Source organism: Diabrotica undecimpunctata, chromosome 4 (assembly GCF_040954645.1).
Source record: "Diabrotica undecimpunctata isolate CICGRU chromosome 4, icDiaUnde3, whole genome shotgun sequence".
In the NCBI taxonomy this organism is placed as follows: domain Eukaryota; kingdom Metazoa; phylum Arthropoda; class Insecta; order Coleoptera; family Chrysomelidae; genus Diabrotica; species Diabrotica undecimpunctata.
In genome coordinates this window covers 87,112,074-87,136,464 of record NC_092806.1, presented here as the reverse complement: position 1 = coordinate 87,136,464, position 24,391 = coordinate 87,112,074, and the positions used below count along the sequence as shown (strand labels likewise).

The following is a 24,391-nucleotide window of genomic DNA, read 5'->3' as shown; positions in this document are numbered from 1 at the left end:
TGCAAAACATGTAATTTTGTGGTCAGACTCTTGTGGCGGTCAAAACCGCAGCATTAAAATAGTTTTGATTCTGAAAATAATTTTGGAAACTCATCCTACCATTGAAAAAATTACATTACGCTATTTCTTTCCTAGTCATAGCTTTTACCCAATGGTAGTGATTTTGGAGATTTTGAAAATGCCCTAAAATTTTAACAACGTTTATATACCGTTGATGATTACCTAAACGTGATGAAAAAATTCCGTAAAAAGAACCCACTAGTAGTTCACAGAATGAAAAAAGAAAAATTCGTCAAGCTAAGAAGAAATACAAGCGAATCAACAGAAGAGACCAATTTAATAGATCTTGATAAAATATTAAATTTAACAACTACAATTTCGTAAATATGGAACACTTTAAATATCTTAGATAAATAATCACGGTTAATAATAATGCCACTAAAGAAATACAGATCATAATTTAAACTTTTTACCTATTTTAATACATAGATGCTAATCATGGACAATGACTAAAACGGATAAGGAAGAACTACGAATATTTGAAAGGAAAATAATAGGAAAATTGTTTTAACCTCATTATCATATCGCTACAAATCCGTATAGAAGAAGAACACATACTGAATAAAGAAAGCTCTTATAACGATATTGTTAAGGAAAATAAATCCCTTAAGGTATATCGGACACATGCATAGACGCCAAGATGTCAAACTTGTAATACTGGTATGGAAGGAAGTTAGCACAGAAGAATACCACTTGGGCGTCTCAGTATGCAATGAAGAGAAAACATCCAATCATATCTCAAAAAATTAACATCGTGAAGGTTCTTCTCTGAACCCCATAACAAATGGCTAATCTTTTACTTTTCATTAAAAATTTAAATTTTAATAAGTCACGTAAATAACGTTTTAAAAGTGCCTTTCCTGAGATAACTTTTTTTAAGCCTGGTTTGTTTGATTACATGTAATTGATTTGATAGTCCCCAACAGATGAGTATTGACTATAGGTAGAATAGCAGGTAGTTGAACAGGCATGTGTTGATAAATATGATGGGTCGGTAGATAGTCTCATTATTCCTAAATCTGACCTCATGTTACCTTCCCCCTTCATTTGTGGAAGTCCTAAAGGCATTTTTTCTCTTGGGACATCCTCCCAATTTAACTTGGCAATGTAGTTATTATAGAGCCTTTGGATATAGCCAGTGCAACTTTAGCATTGAGATTTAGCTTCTTACACGACGTTGTTGTCTTTATATATGTGTTTGGCCTTGGCATTAGTTCCGTTCGGTATTGGTTAGTACGCGGACCTTTGTAAGTCGGAAAATACTTTTGATGGCTTTTCTAGCAATCCTGATCTAATTAATACCTGAGTTTTACGTACATTGTTTTGTTAGCGTTCTGGCCACATATCCACACATTAGCACTGGTTTAATCACTGTTTTATATATCCTGATTTAAGAAAGTCGTATTAGACCTCTGAATTTAAAAGTATTATAAGAGTTATATATACATCAGTTAGCTACCTGAATATTCCCTTTTATTTCTTATGTTACAACGTTATCTACGATATCTAAAATGTTGCAATCCTTTAAAATTATATGGGTCTATTGTTACGTTATGCCCTACTCTACGTCATCTCTTTTGTATGTTAAAGAACATTTATATGCTTTATTACTGACTATTAGACCGTTTTTTTTATGCTAATATCATTATTTTATAGCATTCTAATAATTTATGGATTAAATCCGGATAGCAAATTGATATTCTTCACTTTCTCGGAAAAATAATATTCTAACACACAAAATCCTATTAAATTGCCAAAACCTTCCTTGCATATTCTATTCACTCATGAGGGGCAGCAGCAATATCAGTACCATAATAAGGCGTATAGTACTGGACTGGCTAATCGTTGGATAATGGGAAGCATGAGTTTTAATGTTTTCGGGACTGCCATCTGTTAGAGGAGAGCAGAGATATCAGTACCAAGTTAATGCATATATTAATTGTTGCTTGAACTTTATTATTATTAAACAACACTATATTTTCTAGTAAAATCATCATGACTTTACAGTAAGACAAATTTTCGAACGTTGGTTATGGAAACATCATGTACATACCACCAGGTTCCCTATGTCGATATCCAGCAAAATCGTTGTAATAAGGAGACGGCAAACAAAAATCCAGAAATAAAAATATGCACCAAGAAAGTCTGTTTTATTCAACAGTCGAATAAACTACAGATTCTTGATTCAAACAGTCAAAAAATCAATGAACAGCTTAGTAAAATAGAAATAACGCCTATTTAAGATGTAATCCATTAACGGGCCAAGGTACAAAGCACTCCTAGCATATGCTAATGATATGGATCTCATAAGAAACCTTCTCCGGTCCGCAAACATCTTTAACAAAGTGCACGAAAAATGTTTCACTTAAAATCAACGAAATGAAAACCGAATACAAGCGAATCAACAGAAGAGACCAATTTAATAAATTTAGAAAAAACATTTAAGTCAACAACTACAATTTCGAAAGTATGGAACACTTTAAATTTGCTGTGGCAAAAATCATCATACTTGGGTTACATTGATATTTATGTGGCAATCAGCTGTAAAGTCATTGCCTTTTTCCTGTCGTATCATATTTTAGCATATCATATTTTGAGTGAAATTGATCCTAAATGCGTCTAATAATATTAAGTTTGTAAAACAGCTGTCCTTTTATGCTCATTCGTTCACCTTTTGTAAAACAGTCTGTGTAAATATAAGGGATTTATATAATCTTTTCATTTCGTAATCTTTTCGTTTTATAATTATAGTTCTCTTGCTTTTATTTTCTATGGTAATGCATATACATACCCAATTCAAAAGGGAGAAAACCAGCGAGTTCTAAATTAAACATAAACATTATTCTCTCTTTCTCCCTATATGTTATATAAAGATCATCGTCATCGTATAGTCAGAACGGAACAAGATTCTATTGCCTTTTCTTCTTTTTGTCTTCTCTTTCCTATTGAAAATACAGCCAGGTAAATGACGTTTTTAAAATTTATGTCAATATTTCTGAAGTGCCTTTCCTTGGATAATTTTTTTTAAGCCTAGTTCGTTTGATTACATGTAATTGATTTGATATTCCACAACAGATAAGTATTGATTGTAGGTAGGATAGCAGGTGTTAATAAATATAATGGGTCGGTAGATAGTCTCATTATTCCTAAATCTGACCATATGTTACCTCCTCCTTCATTTGTGGAAGTCTTAAACGCATTTTTTCTCTTGGGGCATCCTCCCAATTTAACTTGGCAATGCAGTTATTATAGAGTCTTTGGATAAAGCCAGCGCAACTTTAGCACTGAGATTTAGTTTCTTGTACGACGTTGCTATCTTTATATATGTGTTTGACCTTGGAATTAGCTCTGTTCGGTATTGGTTAGTACTCGGACCTCTGTAAGTCGGAAAATACCTCTGATGGCTTTTCTAGCAATCCTGGTCTAATTAATACGTTCTCGTCACGTATCCACACATTAGCAGTGGTTTGATCACTATTTTATATATCCTGATTTTAGAGATTCGAATTAGACTTCTGGATTTAAAAGAGGGTTATATATACATAAACATCAGTTAGCTACCTAAATATTCCCTTTTATTTTTTATGTAACAACATTACCTACGGCATCTAAGACGCTGCAATCTTTCAAAATTATATGGCTTTATTGTTCCGTTATGCCCTACTCTCGATCCTCTCTTTTGTATGTTAAAGAACATTTAATTGATTTTCTCATTAGTGACTATTAGACCATCATTCAGACTATCAGTCAGTCTTACGGATTCTGGGGGGGGGGGGGGCAAAATTCTGACATATTTTAGAAAACCATCTAACAGATATATATCTCTAAAAATTGCAACTTTCAATGCAAGAACCCTGCTATCAGAAGAAAAATTCATAGAAATGGAATCTGAACTTGATAAAATCAATTGGGACATTGTTGGAGTCGCTGAGGTCAGGTTCAACATGCCCTCAAAAATATGAAAAATAATAGAGCTCCGGGGGAAGATGGTGTAGTCATTGAGACAATTAAACTAGGAGGTCCACTTTTGATGTCCCGAATCCAAACACTTTTTAATCTATGTCTGCATAGTGAAAACATTCCAAGTAAATGGAAAAATTCGGTTACAATCCTCCTCCACAAAAAAGGGGATAAATCAGATCTCGAAAACTATAGGCCAATTAGTTTGCTTAACTACCTATACAAGCTCTTTACTCGAATACTGACAAACAGATTAGAAGCAAAACTCGATTTCTATCAATCAGAAGAACAGGCAGGATTTCGAGCGGGACACGGAACAAACGACCATTTGCAATGCCTTAAAACTCTAGTTGAAAAGTCTATCGAATATAACAGACCCCTTGCTCTTATCTTTGTCGACTTCCACAAAGCATTTGACACAGTCGAAACAGTTGCTATATTAAAAGCACTATCAGAATGCAGAATAGATCACAGGTATGCAAATATTATTCGAAATATATACGAAAATGCGACAACAACCGTTAACCTTCATTGCACTGAGAAGATAAAAATTGGCAGAGGGGTGCGGCAGGGAGATACTTAGTCCCAAAAACAGTTATGGAGTACGCATTTAAAAGGCTAGAGTGGGAATCAAAGGGTATTAGAATCGATGGAAAGATATTCAATAATCTCAGATATGGATTAAATCAATTAGTAGAAAGTACTGGATTATATTCTAAAGAAGAAATTATAAGAGATCAGATCAATTTGAGTGAAAAACAAAAAGTCCTTAAGAAAGATGGAGTTTATTATAAAATAATAAATGGCATAGAAGTATATATAATAACTAGAACTTTAGCAAAGAAAATATTGTAAAATTTACATAACAATTATATGCATATTGGTTCAAGAAAGCTATGGATGCTATTTAGGGACAATTATTTTGCAAAGAATGACATAAGTATAGCAAAAGAAATTACTACCCAATGCCCAATATGTCAACTAAACAAAGAAAAGAATTTCAAAAACCAGAACACATATAAATCTAATGTTGTATATGAAAAACTAAATACAGTTTCCATGGATTTTATTTCAAATTTAGTTCTCAGTCCAACACGAAAAAAGCATATACTAGTGATAGTTGATTTATATACAAAATTTATTAAACTATATCCCTGCTCCAGAACAAATGTTAAAACATTGAAATTATGTATTGAATCAATTTTTCGAAGAAATAGGATCATTTAGAAATTGCATAATAGATAATGCTACATATTTTAACAACCAAAAATTTCGGGCATTTTGTGAGAAAAAGGGAATCAACATTCATTTTACAAGTATCAGACATCCTCAGGCAAATCCTGCAGAAAGATATATTAAAGAAGTTATAAAATATTTAAGGATACTGTGCCAAAATCAACATGAAACTTGGCAGCAACATATACCACAAGTAGAATATTTTTTAAATAATACACATAATTTGAATACAGAGGAAGTACCAGAATATTTAATGTTTGGCCATATAGGAAACAGAAAGTGGATTAGTGAATATAATCAGGATATGTTAGAACAAGTAATGCAGAAAGTGAATAACCGAATTAGGAGGAAAGCTGAAAAATATATCAGAAGACAAAATCGAAATATAACAAAACCAATCACATTTCAAGACCAAGTGTTAATTCGTTCACTTAGAAACAGTAATGTTAAAGAAAATCGTTGTAAGAAATTACAACCAATGTTTGAAGGTCCATACAGAATTGAAAATCAGAATGGACTAAATAGTTATGTGTTAATAGATGCAGAGAACAGACTAAGAGGCATGTTTCATATCAACGACATTTTTCAATATCATGAAGAGAATGAATAATGTTTTCTATACCTTTAACACAAATATAAAAACACTAACAATTCACTGATATATCCATTTTATTCAATAGACTTGATTTGTTAAATAGATGGTAGATTTTATTGTTGTGAATCAATTTGACATCATACTTGATGATTTTATACATATGGAAATTGTTTGTGCCCTAAAAATCATAATTTTGGGGTTAGATACAGAATTGATTGTGTAAATGTCTTTCTAATATAATACAGTGTAAAACTTACCAATTCATATGGATGAAAGCCTGTTGAATGGAAATAATTCCTAGATTTTGTCTATAAATAAACATAACACAATAATAGATGATTAGATTATATGTTTATTTTCTCTGTAGCCATCCATTGTTCCATTTGACATGACAGTTTGACATAGACAGCGAACAGAGGTGTACTTAATAGAACAAATTTTAAATAAGAAATTAAATTAGTGGACAAGAAAATTAATATTTAAAAAAATAATAAGTAAATTATTTATTTTAAATATTATTTTGGGGTATTGATACGATTGGGGTTTATAGAAAATAATTTATAAGTTATATACTACATAATATTAGATATTAAAAGTATTTGGTTATTTTAATAAGTTATATACTAGAGAATTTTATAAAAATATATTTATGTGAGGGCATTTTTAAGAAATTAGCATATAATAATTGTAAAAAGTTGTATTTTAGTAATTATGATTTTGTAGATATATTTAAGTGAGCCATATGACTAGGCAACCAACTATACATACTCTCCAAGTGACATTTTAGGAAATAATTGGGAATATAAAGTGGGGTTATAATAATAATGTTAGTTTAAAATGTTTAATTTATATATATTTAATGATTTAAATGTTTATTCTGATCTGAAAAGCCTAAATGTCAACAAAATTATCAATAGAAAATTAAAGAATTCTCCAGAATGCAGAATTTGACCTTTGTTTATGTTGGAACATTCTGGAATAATGATTATGTCGGTGGATCGAACAGATACTTTTTTCGAGAACATCCATATAGAAGAAATAGAACTAAATCGAACATGATTTCTTACCAGATGGTTCTGGAAGATGGAAAAGATATAAATACCCGTGATTTGGATTCAAGATGGCCAGTTTATTATGAAAGTTAGTAGAAGATAGACTCATTTCGTGAAGTCAATTGTTCAGAATTTTCAAGATAGTGCAGTCAGAAAGTTTAAGTCAGTCAGTCAGAAAGTTTAGTAAGAAATATGAAAGTTAGTTGGAGTCAGTCAATCAGTTACAAATAGTCCAATTGTTTTAATATAGTGAGTTAAATGAAGATTAAAAATTATGCATATATTTTAATGCACATTTATAATTATACACAATAATTATTGAAGATTATAAAAGTATATTAGAAGAATATTGGATGGATATTAGAAGGAATTAAAATTATATTATGATTGGAGATTAGTGTAAATCAACTTATAATAATTGGATATTGGTATATTGAAAGGAAAAATAAATATAAATGCTGTTTGCTGGTTTGTTTGGTGGTTTATAAATGCTGGTGAAGAAAAATATATCTTAAATTGGTAGAAGCTGATAATTAGAAAAAGTAATTCCACAAAAACAAGGATAACCGAAGTACGAAGACATTTAGTGGTGATTAGAATCTATATAGTGGAAAACAGTTCATTTAGGCATTCAGTGACAGAAAGGTACAACATTTTGTTAATATAATTTAGTTAGTGTCATAACAATTTCAATTTTGTAGATAGTTTGTTTAAATTTTACATTGTCTATAGAATTTAATTAGTTTTATAAGAATATCAATTTAAAGATAGTTTATTTTAAATTTACATTGGCTAGGTTAGATATATATGTGTGTTTCATAATAGTTATAATAAAGATAATTTAAAAAAGTACTTACAAACTAATTCTTTGAGAACCGCGATAAAAACCCTATATTATTAAAAATACTCATTGCTCATCATTCAAACAAATAACACATCATAAGAATATATATATATATATATATATATATATATATATATATATATATATATATATATATATATATATATATATTCAATACACTCAAACCCGATGTACCCGAGGTATCACTAACCCGATCAAAACAGAAATGTCAAACCAATGTAATTATCCAAAATATTATACTAAATGAAGGTTTCTTCTTCTTCTGTTTCCTATCCGTTTCGGATGTTGGAAATCATATTGGCAATCATGACCTTGCTTGCTGCGGCTCGAAACAGCTCCGTTGAGGTTTACAATTAATTATTAATTTAAAGATAACAAAACCACCAACACAGCAATATAACACACTATTAAGTATTTCTCAGATACTTTAACAAAGAAAACTGGATCTATATAACTACAAAATATGCAAAAATAGACAAACACTCTAGAAACAATTTAAAGGGACAAATGACTATCTTACTGCAAATCTGGGCGCCACTGTAACGGATTTCTGTACTGTTGTAACGGGATACTGTAACGGGATCACTACTTAATAGTGTGTTTTTCAAAGCTAATGTCACAGAAATCTATTGAGACAAGCTACCTGATATGATAAAGATCTGTAGAGTAATGGTGAAGATAAGTTTCAAACTAAATTAAAAATAGAAGTTGAAACAGAATGCAGTTCGGCTAGCTGGGTATGCTTGAGACTGGCCAGTTTATACTCAAGGTAAGATTAGGCCTATTTGCATGCCCTGAGAAAACAGTAAAGAACGGTAAATCTAGATATTAACTAAAACAATGTAAGAATAAGGATAAATAAAAAGAACTAAGAGTACTGACAACAGGAATGTAATGATAATTCATAATGTCGTGGACCTAACGTAATCGTTTAGTGACGTCTATCTACGAACGAAACAACTATATCAGGCATTGCTAAAAAAAATGCATTTCTCTTCAGTGCGTTATCGTAGCGAGACAGAGACGAACTAATTTTTGCGTTAGTGAAATAGCTTTAATATTTTTATTTTTTTTTTTGTGAACAATGGTCTTTAACCTTTTATCATTTTTTTGGATCATTCTGAATAAAAAAGGTTAATTGTAATTTTTCTCTAAATTTGATCGTTTTCAACTTATAAACAATTTAAAACTGAAAAAAAAATGTAAAATGATAATTGAAGGCTCAAAAACACACAATTATTTTTGAATTCACCAAACCTTGTTCTATCAGTTTCTGATACTTTAGTTTGGGCTTATTTAATTTAAAAACATTGTTTTTAGATGTTTGAGGCCCTTATCACAACTTAAAAATGGATTTATATAAAACTGTTTAATAAATTAGGACCACTTTTTGTATGAACGACCTCTTGAACATTATTCTGCAGTATTTTATGAAAGTGATTATGCAAAAAATCTCATTAAAAATTTTTTTCCAAAGAAATTCGAGGTTTTCGTCTCGTATTTTGCTAAATTTAAAACCAAAATCCTATTATTTTTTTATCATACATTGATTTGTTATTTATTTATTTGTCCTCTAGATTTTTTTTCAGTTCTTAAAAGGTTTATTTATAAACCAAATTAGTGCAATGTAAATCACAAATCAGATACTCCTTTCAATGTGAGATAATATAAAAATGCGATGACTAACTGGAATGTTTAAGATTAGAGAAACATAATATGTCATGTTTATTGGAAATACTCAACATCATTAGCACGTGCAAATCCTACCCTGTTGCCTAATTTCCTACGAAATTAAAATGGTAAGTGTTTTTAGGGTCCATTTATTTTTTGGGGCATGCGTATTTACGAGGTCCACGAGGTTTTGAAACAACTTTACCTAAGAAGAATGGTTAGGGCGCCAGGGAAAATATTTACTGGACTCTTCGTCTAATAAACACTTCACCTAGTGACTTTATTGCTGCTGATAACTATGATTTTCACAGTACTCTTAGTTCTTTTTATTTATCCTTATTCTTACATTCTTTTAGTTAATATCTAGATTTACTGTTCTTTACTGTTTGTTTTCTCACGGCATGCAAATAGGCCTAATCCTACCTTGAATATCAACTGGCCAGTCTCAAGCATACTCAGCTAGCCGAACTGCATTAAGTTTCAACTTTATTTTTAATTTAGTTTGGAACTTATCTTCACCACTACTCTACAGATCTTTATCACATCAGGGACCTTGTCCCAATAGATCTCTGTGACATTAGCTTTGGAAAACACACTATTAAGTAGTGATCCCGTGACAGTATCCCGTTACAGTACAGAAATCCCTTACCGTTGTATCCCATTACGATACAATTTTCCGTTACAGTTGGATTTTGACAAGAGCTATGATGTTGTAAATACTTGCTCGGAACTAACTGGCAACAGTGCACTGGCACCCTAAAATGAAAACTGAAAACGTCGGACTTGCTCTTTCCGCAGAATAAAATTTTTCTTAGGAGATGTAGGTTGAAAATGATATTATTATAATTATATTGCAAAATATAATTGTCCAAATATATGTAGGCAAACTTTGTATTTTAAAATCTCATTCATATAAGCATAAATAAAAACTTTTTTATTCAGTATGACAAATAAAATTTTATTTAATATTTTATTAGTAAAGTAAATCTAGATATACATTATGGCTATCCGGAGATAAGCTGATTTTATTTATTTTTTTTTTATTTACAAAAAATCTGCTTCAACCTAATAAGGTTATTAGCCGAAAGTTAACAGTTAATTACACTTTGCTTAGTAAATTAAAATCTTTTAAAAACAAAAGTATGTTATTTATAGTGTATTTTTAATTTAAAATGTCTTTAAGATTATTTGGTAAATGGTATTTAATTCTGTAACGATTGAACTTTTCGCACTTTTCCACTAGCACATGTTTTACCGTAAGGGGTGAACCGCACTCATCACAAATTGGGCGTTCTTCTTTCTTAAACAAATGTTCATGAGAAAACTGAATATGTCCAAGTCATAAACGGGAAATAATTATTTGCTTTCGTCTGGATACCTCGGGTGGTTGCCATGGTCCAATGTCCACAAGCTTTGATGGTGTGGATTTCCATTTATTGTTCCAGTTCTCGAACAGGTACTTTATGAAATAGCTTTTTAAATCCATACTTACAGATTGGAGTGATATGGGAATACTGTTGTCGTTTATAGTTTCTTTGGTATTTTTGTCTGCTGCTTCGTTACCTGCTATTCCAACATGTGATGGGACCCAGAGAAACTTGATGCTTGTATCTTTAGTATCCAATTTATTTAGTTCTTCCTTTATTAGTAAAGCTAATGGATGCTGTGTGTATATTTTCCTGAATATTTGTAGTGATGATATAGAATCTGTCGCGATTAATATGTTGTTCATCTTATTTGCATTTGCGTATAGTATCGCTTGGTAAATTGCATAGACTTCTCCTGTTAATATAGTTGCAGTATCTGGAATTCTGTGTTTGAGAATCTCTGTGCTGTTAAGTATTGCCACTCCTCTGACTCTTCTCTTTGTGTCTTTACGCTAATTTTTGTAGTTCTCATTGTCATTTCTATTAATTTTCTGAGTTTATGTGGAATTTTAAATTGTTTAAGTGCTATCATTAATCCTTTCCTTTTAATTGTATCCAATGCCTGTTTAAGGTCTATTTGTTTGTTTTATTGTGTGTCTATTATTTGTTTTATTGTGGGTATTGCATCTATTGTAGATCTTCCTTCTGTGAATCCACATTATTACTGTCCCACTGTCTTCTTTGTGATCTTTGATAACCTTCTTTTTATTATTGATGCCAATATTTTATATGTTGTATTTAGTAATGTTATTCCTCTATAATTTTCACAAATTTGTTGGTCTCCCTTTTTATGTATTATTATGATTTCCCCTGGCATTTTCTCTTATTCCATATATTTTTCAATAGTGCCAGTATTTTTCCTCTCAATTCCCTTCCCCCCGTATTTCATTAGTTCCATATTAATTCCATCTTTACCAGGGGCTCCATTTTTGCTGCTCTGTAGTTACTTCCTCTAATGTTGGCTCTTTTGAAATTTCGATTTTTACTTCATTTACTTCGTCTGCTTCTTCTTTGTGCACCGTTTTCTCCTCTTTATTCATTTCTTCTCCTGTTGTTTCCTCCGTCAAGAGCTCTCCTGTAGTAATCCCTCCATACTTGCTTGTATTTTTGATCCTCTATTATTACTGTTCCCTCTTTATTTTTTATTCCATTTGTTTTGCCTTTGTATTTTTTGTTTTGTTGGTAAATTTTTTCGTATTTCTGTTTGTTCTTTTCTGCCCTGTTTCCTGCATTTTTTATTTTGCCTTATCACTTTCTTAGCATTCTTTCTTAAGTTTTCATATTCTTCTCTGTCTTTATCTGTTCTTAGCCATTTAATTCTGGCTTGCACTTTTTTCCTCTCTATATTCTTGGTTATACCATCCGTTTTTTGCCTGACTTTTGTCTACCTGCATACTTCCACCTTCTATTAATTTTTTGATCGTCTCCCATTCTGTGTTTATATCTTCTGCTTTATATTTCTTTCTTATTAGAACTGTTCCTGCCTCTTCATATATATATATATACCGGTATGTAGGCGCCTCGCCCTTCCGGTAGGGATCCATGGAGGAGTATCACTGAGCCGCAAGCCCTTATCTTGCCGTACCGCTCGACCATAGGCCGATCAGACACCAGCATATTCTAGTCTAAGCCGCAGATTCATTTAGAATTTTAAACTGCTGCGTTAGCCTTTTTGTTTTCTGTACACCGAGCTGGGGATCGAACTCACATCCACTGAACCACTCGCAGTGAAGCGAATGAGAACCGGCCGCCCAGCCCGCTTGGCTATCTGACCGACCCTGCCTCTTCATACTTTTTTTAAATTTGTTCGTTACTCATTTTTTGTCATTCCACTTTTTATGTTGGTTTTTCTGTTTTGTTTCAATTTTTAACTTTTTGTCTTATTACTCTGACCATGTAGTGGTCTGAATCTGCACACGCATATCTAAACGTTCTTACATATTTTATTGACGATTGTTTTCGTTTATTAATCATTATGTGATCAATTTGACTTTATGTTTTCTGATCTGGTGACCTCCACGTTACTTTATGTATTTTAGGGTGTTCAAATTTTGTTGAGCTTATTAACCCTTTCCGACACGAATTTTTTAAAACGATATATAAGTTTTTTTTAAGTTTTAGCGATTATTAGAAATATTTTTCTACAATTTTTAAGCTCCTCAGGAAATTTGTCAAATTTGACATTCTGAAGTTACGTCATGTACACTACAGTGTACACAATGATTAACAGACACATATCAATATGAAATGATTTTTATTTATAAGACTGTAATTGACAAAAACTATTTATTTGGTATGAAAATCTGTAAAACAGTTTTGATTTCGAGCAATACATAATGATACTTGACATTTTGTGCAACAAATATACGTTCTTGATCCACAGTTGCTTCCTTTACAACGAGCGATTTTGTCACAGAAAGTCGGTAAATGGCCAAAGTTATCATAACGAATATCTTCAATAGGACGCACTTGTTTACCAGAAGGACCTGCTGCGTTACCTACAGGAGAACTACCTTGAGGATGTAGAGGATTATTTGAAACTGGTCTCCCCCGTTTTTTTGCTAGGTATTTTTCCTGCCAAAATAAGTGCCTCAGCAACGTGTTGTCGAAAATGTATAAGGTCCATGACATTTTTTTGCGGTATTTTCAGCTCCTCTGATTGCTTTCTATATTCCAACCAGCTGTTGGTGACAGCCATGTCAACAGCATGTGAAATTAATCGAACAGTCCATTTCTTTGTTCTGATAAACGATCTGTACAAAGAAATAAGAAAATCGCACTTGTCAACACCTCCCATCCCATTGTTATAAAGAGAAACTACTTTGGGGCGTGTCACTTCAATATACTCTTTTATCTTCTTATCCCATCTTCGACATACATCAGAAGAACTTACTCCAACGAAATTGGAACCCAGAGTAACAACTCCGGTATCAATCCACTTGGTTAGTACAACACCAGATTTTCTGCAGATAACGTTCTCGACGAAACCCCTGGTAAGTTTCTTTTTATTCTCTTGGCACATAGTAAAAGGTGGTTTAGAAAAGCGGTCCAACCGAATTGTACCAGCGGCATATATTGGTTTCTTTGACAACCATTGAAATAACCAATAAGAACTGAAATGATTGTCAAAATAAAGTTGTGCTCCTGGAGGTATTTGCTCGGATAGGTGCATTACTACAGCCGGAGACTGGCCAAACAACATATACTCTGCCTTCAGTTCTGTATTTGCACCTTGGTAGACGATGGAATCATATATTGTTCCACTTATCCCACATAATAGGAATAATTTTATACCCCATCTCGTCGGCTTATTTTTAATGTATTGTTTAATATTCACAGCACCCTTAAAAGAAACCATTTGTTCATGGATACTATATACCTCCTCCGGTTCCAACTGCCTGCATATTTTTCTTATGGTATTGAAAAGGGGGCGTACTTTCCACAGTCGGTCTTCCGGCTGTCGATCTTCGTTGGAAGTGAAATGCATCGTATTTCGTAGTTTGAAAAATCTGTTTACTTGCATATTTTCAGATATTAGAGGAACTGCAAATTTTTGTTCCCAGTACATTCGGACTCTCGGATAATTCAAATTACCCATTATTAACAGAATTCCAAAAAATGTCTTGACTTCTGCAATGTTTGTAGCGGGAAAGTTTGGCACAGAGCTAACAACAGCATATAAGTTTGTTTTTTCTACGCAGATATTGAGGAGCTCATCCGTGAAATACTGGTAAAAAATTTCTACTGGACTGGGTAAACTTATCACTTCTTGTTTCTTACTTTTATAAAACTGAATATTTTTTGACATTTCATTGATCCCCTTTGTCCAACTGATCTGTTCTTTTTCAATTAAATTTTGTGACTTCAGGTATTCGCTTGCAAATTCGTGTGCTGTCTGACATGTGTGTATTTCTTGCATTGGCGTGTCTTGAATATCATGTGATTCGGACACAATTTCAATCAGCGCAGCTTCTTCTGGTTCCTCACATATATCGCCTTCCACCAATTCATGCTCATCTACAAACAACAGTACTCTAATATCACACAATTTTGCTAAAGAAAAAGGAATAAAAAACTAAGAAGAGTCCCACTTACCCCTACACTGCATATCACGATCTTCAAAGTAATTATCCTCTTCCATATCTAGTTCCTCTAAATCGGAATTATCTCCATTGATGATTTCATAAAGTTCCTTCTCAGTTAACGGTTTTTTCCAGTACCGTCTGTCAGTCATCATGTACACTGTAAAGTACATATTTGTAAACCTTCATGCTATTAAAATATTAGAAGTTTTCTAAGAAACCAATAATTCATAACTTACCTGAAATTACAATAGACTCGAGAAAAATATAACAGTTTGATAAACACGCAAAAAACACCAGAAACACTTATAACTAATTTGAGGTTATACGCCAACGTGATATTCACTGTACTAAGAATTTGTCATACGACACTACAGTGTGCCGCATGACTTACAGAGAGTTGATTCGGAAATAGCCCATTACTAGCATTTGAAGTATATGTACACTACAGTGTACGCCGTGTCGGAAAGGGTTAACAATTTTGTTGTTATTGCTAGGTTACATATGTAACCTATGTAACCGTATGTAATGTCTTTGCCCATTGACATTCGTGTTTTCGTGTATTGTATGCTTTCTTACAATTTTTTGTAAACAGTCCTCTTTTCCAATCTGGGCATTGAGGTCTCCTAGTACAAATAAGACTTTTTCTTTGGGTATGTTTTCTGTCTCCTCTTCGATCCTATCATAAAAGATTTCTTTTTCGTCTGCATTGCTTGTTTCTGTAGGGGCTTATAAGTTCAACACTGATATATTAAATGGTTTGTTGTTGACTCTTACATAGGCCATCCCTTCGCATATTGGCCTGGAATTTATAATTTTCTCTCTTGGGTGCCTTAGTATCTTGAATCACACCCCTTTTTGCTCTTGCTTCTTTCCTCTAGAATATAACATTGTAAAGTCTTGTTTATCAATCTGTCCTTGTCCCTCCCAACGTAATTCTTGCAGTGCTGCAATATCGATTTTATACTTTTTGAGTTCTTTTCCTATTTCTAGCATTTTTCCTGGAGCTAGCATCGTTCTTATGTTCCATGTGCTTATTTTCACCTCTTTATTTTTTTTGTCCTGTTGTCTTCGTCTTTTATTTTTGTTTTCTTGTCTGTCTTTCTTTATTTTACTTTTCGTGTACCTGAGTTTATCTGCAGACATTTCCTGTTTCTTTGACTCGTCCGTCAACGAATAATATATCCTCTCATCCCTTGCTAATTTTTTAAACCACTTCGAGGAAGATCCTCCAGCTGGTTGGTGTTCGTATTCCATTTCCTTTCTCGACCATCTATTATCAGTTTGTTGGCTTTAATTTGGACGTTTATCTTTCTTTATTTCATCTTTTGCTATTCTTCGTACATGTTTTATCTCCTAGTTTCACTGCTTCTTCTAGATTTACGTTAATATTCAGTTCTTTTGTCATACAATTTCCTATTACTTCTTTTAGTTTCTTCTATCTCCCGTTTCTATTTTCATTCCCTGTATTATCACATTATTTTCTTTTCTTATTCTATCCAGCCTTTCAAGACGTCCTTTTGTATCATTCAGATCCTTTTTGATTTGTTGTTCATTTTCTTTCCGTATTTCACTATTCTCTTGTTTTATTGTTTTTGTTCCGTTTTTACTTATTTTACGTTAGTTTTTAATTCTTGTAACTCTATTAAATTTTTTATAATATTTAGTATTTGATCTATTTTGTTTTCATCTCTGTGACTTTTAACTAGTCTTCTTTCTACTTTTTTACTGGGACCAAATAGCAGTTCCTTTTCTTCTCTATTTCTTTTCCGATTGTCATCAGATGTATTATCATCTGAATCCATATTTCTACTGCTACTACTCGCGATAGAGCCACCCTCCCCACTCAACGCGTCGAAGGATGATGGTTCTCTCAAGCAGTAGCGTGTAGTAATTTATTTTCACCTTTTTCTTTTTTGATAAATTAATTTTCAATTAAACTAATTGTCAGTTACTTTGGAACTGTCTGATGTAGCAACGACTCGATGATTTTCTATAAAAAATCTACTTGGATATTTACCTATATTTTCGCTAACATCACGTTTCGCATTGAACTAAATTCCAGACGTGAATATTCAAAAATATCTATGTAGGGCATGCCATACTAGGTCCCAAACAGGGTTGGGAACCAAGATGATGATGATAATTTTAACTATGTAAACGGTAGTTAGAGTTTGCATTTATCATTTGCGATCTATAAATTAAATATCCATTAACGTGTTAAATGTTTAATGATCAGATTAATTAGGGAACATGCTAAGCAGTTAGTTGTACTGTGTCGACGTAGAAATCTTATTAATGACGTAAACAAACACAATGTATACTTATGTAACATGTTTGTATTTAGTTTAATTTGTATTTTGTTGTAGAATGAATTATACTCAAAAATTTACGCAACGCAGCCAAATGTACACTCTGACTTTTCTCGATTGGCCAGATGGTTGACAGGAAAATCTGTAGGATTAGTATTAGGAGGAGGAGGTGCTAGGGGCTCTGCACATGTAGGAATGATCAAAGCAATCTATGTAAGTACAATGTTGGAATAAACTAAAGTTAAAAAGTATTATTATTTGTTTTATATATATATATATATATATATATATATATATATATATATATATATATATATATATATATTGTAGCGAGAATAAATAAAACGAGCGGTTCGAATTTATATACATAGATTTATTTATAACTTTACAGTTCGGTAGTATCTTAACAACTAAACTACTTCTAACATTGTTACCTATATATACTACAGTTACTAGGTTCGAGAATATTCTGGCGTTGTCCCACCTCTAATTCGCCTACGTGACCGGTTATTCTCTCTCGCACTCGATACGCCGCGAAACTTCGAGATGCAATGCAACCGTTACCTGGGCCATGCCGAGAGCATGTTCGTAACACTGCTCCCCTCTTAAATCTGATCGTCCCGATCAGCAACTCTATATGTAGGCACAGGATGGCGGAATCTACAGGACTCTCCAGCTCTGCATGAACCCTTTAGAAAGAAATAACAGTCTACTGACTTTGAAGGATACGATCTCATCGGGTTAATGCAACACACAGTAATTCGTACGCCGGTTTCTCGGAAGATTACTTCAAGCATGCTTCTGACAATCTTCCAGTCCAGATTATCTAGTGCATGGCCTATCTTGGATAAGGCCAAATTCTTGATGTCGTAATTGCACACAATTTTCTTCAAATTAGTTAGAGCACGCCATATATCCTCGTAGCTTGCCCTGTCTGTATAAGACTTCCTGGTCACCATATACAGCAAAGATCGAGAACCATCTTCTAATCTCAGTACTCTTCCAACTTTAGGCTGCTGGTTTTTTAACTCGTCCAAACGACCGAATTTCTTATAAAATACGGATGAGATTCCTTTAGTCATCTTAAGATCTTGGGCAACACAGTGGGCTAGAGAGACGTTATCCGGAACACTAAAAAGATCCTGCTGAACTTCTGTGGTCACGCCGAATCTAGCACCCTTTCTCTCTGCGTAATTTGACATAAATTCATTAAAGCTTGGTCGCCGGTCATCTCTGATCTCATGTTGAAGGGTTCGTGCTTCTTCTGTTTCATTTGAGCCAGCATATGGTGCAAGACGATTTATGTGAACTACTTTTGGTTTACCTTTCGGCAACTTCTTAATTCGGTATATCACGTCATTTATTTTCTTTTTAATTTCATTTGGACCTTCCCATTGTCTTTGCAGTTTGGGAGACAAGCCTCGACGACGTTGTGGATTATAAAGCCAAACAAGATCACCTACTTCATAGCTTTCACTCTTGCATCGAGAATCATATTGATCTTTTATTCTGTCACTGGCTATCTGGATGTGTTGTCGGGCAAGTTCATGAATGTTGTTCATTCTTAACTTCAGGCAGTCGACATAATCTTCGCTTGCAACATGTTCTTCGGAAGGTCTGTAGTCAAACTCTAGGTCGCAGGGTAAACGAACAACTTTGTTCTGATACAACTTTGGACAGGTGTTTACCCATTGTTCGGTTCATTCTCTCGACCATTCCATTTGATTGAGGATGCAGGGGTGTCGTTCTGGTCTTATTGACACCAATCAATTTACAAACGTTTTGAAAAAGGTTTGACTCGAAGTTTCGCCCTTGGTCTGAGTGGATCTCCAACGGAACACCGAATCGGCTAAAGAATTCTTTAATCAGTACCTCTGCAACGGTAGCAGCTTCTTGATTTGGTATCGCATAGGCCTCAGTCCATTTCGTAAAATAATCCATGGCTACCAGGATATATTTATTTCCATCATTCGTCTCTGGAAGTGGACCTGCAATGTCGATTGCTACTCTTTCCATAGGACTACCAACATTGTACTGTTTCATGGGTGCCCTCTTTTTACCAACTGGACCATTACTGGTTGCACACAGTTCACATTTCCGGCACCATCTTCTTACATCATCTTTACAGTTCACCCAATAGAACCGTTCGCGAACCTTTTGCAGAGTCTTCGTAATACCAAAGTGTCCACCTGATGCACCGTCATGCAACTGACGCAAAACTTCTGACACTTTACTTTTAGGTACAATCAACTGAAGCTTAGTTTCTGTACCATCATCGTTCTTAAAGGTTCTATACAGAAGATCATCTTTCAGCACTAGGCAATTCAGCCCTGTGTTCGATTTGTTCTAGCTTTCTGACTGTTGTATTATTTTCTTGCAATTTACGACGAATGTGACCTACGTGGTTACCATTCCAACATCTGGGTTCACGTCTCTTCGGCATCATGTCACGAACTACTTTCCGTACGATTTCCTCCAGACGTTTCTCGTTTTGTTCGTCGCTCTCTTCAGAGGTTCGTACTCGATAGCTCCGTGAAGCTTGACTAGCTGTTTCATGTTCTAAGGCAATAGCGAGCGCTTCATCTAAAACTTTCGGTCTTGCTAGTCGTAAAGCTTTCTGTAGTTCAATGTCTCTTAACCCATTGACGAAGGCATCTACAGCGATTTCTTCCAAAATGTTGTCTGGTGCCTCTGGATAGGCCAACAGCGCTATACGAGCAATATTTGCTTCAAATTCTTGCAAACTCTCACTTGCTCGTTGGATTCTACTTCTTAGTTGCGCCTTGTAGACTTGTTGTAGATGGGCATCTCCGTAACGTTTGTCTAGTCGAGTGAACAAGGTCTGGTAACATTTTTCTTGACCCTTAGGAATCGATCTTAGGATATCCGCAGCATCACCTCGTAAAGCGGCAGTCAAGGAAACAGCTTTTTCTTGTTCTGTCCAATGATTGGCTGTCGAAATAGCTTCAAATTGTCTAAGCTATATGGACCAAGAGGACTTTCCATCAAATGGTGGCAATTTGAATCTCATATTATGTGTCGTTTCGTCTGTAGGTGATTCTTCTTTCACTACCGAATCTAAGGCTATTGTATTAAATGGTGGTAGCACTTTTGTATTAGTTATCATGTTCTCTAACTGTTTGATCTTCTCTTCTACTTTATCAAATGTTTTAGAAACTTCTTCAAATTTTTCATTGTTCTTTTTAGAAGTTTCTTCCATCATTTGAGAAACATTTTCAAATTTCTCGTCGAATCTTCGAGATACATTTTCGAATTTCTCATCGAATCTTTTGGAAACGTTCTCTAATTTATCATCATTTTTTTAGAAGATTCTTCTATCATTTGAGACGTTTCATTGAATCTTTCATCATTCTTTCGAGAAGATTCTTCTATCATTTGCGAGACAATTTTTATTTTCATTAAAACTGCTTCTTCTGCTGACTGGAACTGGAATGTCTCTGGGTCTTCTCCATTCTTGTTGAGAACAGTCTTCAGTCGTTCTTGAAGTATCTTTTTGGACCCGCTGCAGTCTTCATCGCGTTCTTCTAGTTGCTCACGCAACTGTTTTACTGAAAGTTCTACTAGCAGCATCTTTGTCAGGCACACACGTACTTTTTAAATGTTCTTTTCGTACAAAGATCACTACCGAACTACGCGGATGTTCCCGACGAACAATACTTTTCAAAAGTTCAAAAGTCTTTTTCAAAAGTCACTGCTGAATTTATTTCTTTTACTCACACCGTAACACCACTGTAGCGTGATTAAATAAAACGAGCGGTTCGAATTTATATACATACATTTATTTATAACTTTACAGTTCGGTAGTATCTTAACAACTAAACTACTTCTAACATTGTTACCTATATATACTACAGTTACTAGGTTCGAGAATATTCTGGCGTTGTCCCACCTCTAATTCGCCTACGTGACCGGTTATTCTCTCTCGCACTCGATACGCCGTGAAACTTCGAGATGCAATCAATAAGATGGATTGATTGTAACGAACGTGCTCAAAGATATTTTAAATTTTAACATGCATTTTATTAAATGTACAGTGTCATCAACAATAATGTTATTTTAGTATTAATTTTAATTTATGTGTATAATCTTTTAATTTCTGTAAGTATTGTAAATCTAAGTGTACGTCAGTGTTTTGAAATGTTTGTTTTTTACAGTTACTCCCGATGAAGCCATCAAATAAATGGCGAAATATTGAGCTTTAGAAAAAACAAAGATTTTTTATTTAATAGACCACATACCCGATATTTCCAACATATTTATAAATTGTTTTTTGGTCGAAATAATCACGTTAAATATATATATATATATATATATATATATATATATATATATATATATATATATATATATATATATATATATATATATATATATATATGGTGGCTCACAGCCTAAATGATGCAGTCTCCACTTAATGAAACTAGCTTGTGTCAGGGGCTCAATACTTATTAGAAAAAAATTACATACTGAAATTAAATTACTATAAGTGTTCTACAATAGCATAAGCTATTTTTTGGATTTCAAATATACCAGACTTAAATAACAATAAATATTTAATTATTTTATGTATGATTTTGATGTCACAGCTAAAATGATGCAGATAAGATAAAGCATTACACAATTATCAATTGAAATTTTCGAAGTAGGCGTTGCATTAAATTCATATGGCAGTTCATTTTATGTTAAATTTGAAATTTAAAAGTATTTAATCGGCAAATAACAAAATTATTTAAGAATGGGTCACCGAACTGCGATTAGTGAACAAATTTAATTATACTCACCATAGAAATGGATATAGCCTACAGTTGAACCGAAATGAAAGTAGAGTTGACAATAAATCAAGGTTAGCTCAAAATAAAATTTTTACCGAACGTGAAGAAAGATGGATTGTCAGAGAAATAGCAAATAATCCTTAAAAAAGTGCACCAAAGTTTTGAGATGAGATGAAAAGACAGTTTGGAAAAAGATATAACCCCGAAACAATTAGACGGATATTACGAAACAATAATCTACATGGTCGAACTGCTAGAAATAAACCTTTTATTAGCCAAAGAAACAGGCGTATTAGATTGTAGTTCGCCAGGGAATATATTAAGAAAGATTTGACTTTTTAGAATTCAGTAATATTTGCTGATAGAACAAAAATAAACTTGTTTGGGTCCAATGGAAACATATGAGTGTGGAAAAAGCCGAAAGAAGAACTAAAGTTAAAAAATATAAAAGCTACAGTAACTAACGGTAAAGGTGGGGCACGATTTGGTAGTGTATGTCGTTCGCAGGAGTAGGTAACACACATTTTATATAAGAAAATATGAACCAGTACATGTATTTAGATATACTAAGGTAGCATCTTGCCGCTAGTGCTCAAAAATTAGGTATTCATAACAATTACCGGTTTTATCAGGACAACGATCCAAAACACACGTCATATCGGGTTCGTACTTGGTTGCTTTATAATTGCCGAAATGTCATTAAAACACCAGCGCAGTCGCCAGATGTGAATGGCATTGAAAATTTGTGATTGACATTACAAAATAAAGTAAATACTGTCCCAATATCAAATAGAAATGAATTGAAATTTAACACGTTTCAATGGAGTTGTAGTGAAATTTGACTTTTTATTACGATACCGGATCCTGTAAAATTTTAAATACATTAAATCTCCCGTAAATTATTAAACTTATTCTTAGATTAAAATAACAAACTTCTTAGTAATTAGGTACAATATACCGTTTACAATTATGTGATAATGTGTAGGTGTTGAGATTGCACGGTCATGTGTCATACGGTTTCATCTTTCATATAAACATCGATAGTTTTTAGCTTTGGGTGTATTTGAGTCCACCGTTCTGTTACCGGTCTACCTTGAGAAGTGTTATTTTACATAAAATTAGCACGTTGGCTCTAATAATGACCTATTAATATACATTGTTAAAAATTGTATACATTTATCAATTTAAAACGTTCTTTGTCGTCTTCTGATCTTCATCTCCATTCGTTCCTAATTAAGCACATGTTGTCCACAAGATACCACTCTCATTTTTAAATCATTACTCTTTTTGCCTTTTGCCATGGTTTTCTTCATTTTGTTTATTCATATCGTTTTCACTCATAAGAAATATTGGGTAGTTTATTGCTACATTAAACTTTCTCCTTATATGTCCGTATCATATAAGTTGTCTAGTTATTATAGCGTATATAATGTCGTATGTTAATTCCATTTTGTTTAACAATAAAACACCAAAACTTCCACAAAATTAATTCTATCTTATCACTACAGCTGTTTCGGAGAGTGCCTTTCTCAAGTCTCAAGTTTCTCGAATCCATCAATCATCCATTGTATTTCTTATACGTTCATTTAAATCCTCTCCAATCAAAGACTTTGAAGCAGCTTTGCTCCACAGTCCATTTTTGTTGCTTTTTGTCACTGTTTCTCCTTTCTCTTTATCATTATTAATACGTAGCGCTACAACACTGGGTGGGTCTTCGCTGACTACAACTTATCTCCAAGTTGATCGATTTTCCACGAATCTGCAATCAAATGTAATGTTCAGTTTATGAGATATGATTGGATGTTTTCTCTCCATTATATACTGACATGCCCATGTGGCATTCTTCTGTGCTAACTTCCTTCCACACCAGTTCTACAAATTTGACATCTTGGCGTCTATGCATGTGTCCGATATACCTTAAGGGATTTATTTTCCTGAACAATATCGTTATGAGAGCTTTCTTGATTCAGTATGTTTTCTTATTCTATACGGATTTGTAGCGATATGATATGAGTTCTGAAGCTATTTTCTTGTGGCATTTTAAAGTAATTACTATTTAAATGGGAATAAGCCACAATTAAAGGTTAAAGTTAGTTTATTGACGTTTCAATTTCCACTTCGGAAATCGTTCTCAAAATACAAACATTAGTGAGAACGATTTCCGAAGTGGAAATTGAATCGTCAATAAACTAACTTTAACCTTTAATTGTGGCTTATTCCCATTTAAATAGTAATTATGATAATGGGGTTAAAAAAAAATTTCTTATTATTTTCCTTTCAAATATTCGGAGTGCTTCCTTATTTGTTTTAGTCATTCTCCATGACTCACATCCATGTA

At 33.2% G+C, this 24,391-nt stretch overlaps 1 protein-coding gene across 1 annotated transcript in view; it reads left to right on the top strand.

Annotated features, from left to right (window-relative positions):
• sws (patatin like phospholipase domain containing sws) overlaps positions 1-24,391 on the top strand; it is a 1,321,526-nt gene that overhangs the window by 921,156 nt on the left and 375,979 nt on the right. The window contains exon 15 of the mRNA XM_072529876.1: positions 17,318-17,473. Coding sequence (XP_072385977.1) covers positions 17,318-17,473 — 156 coding nt within the window. The remainder of the gene's footprint in view (positions 1-17,317; positions 17,474-24,391) is intronic.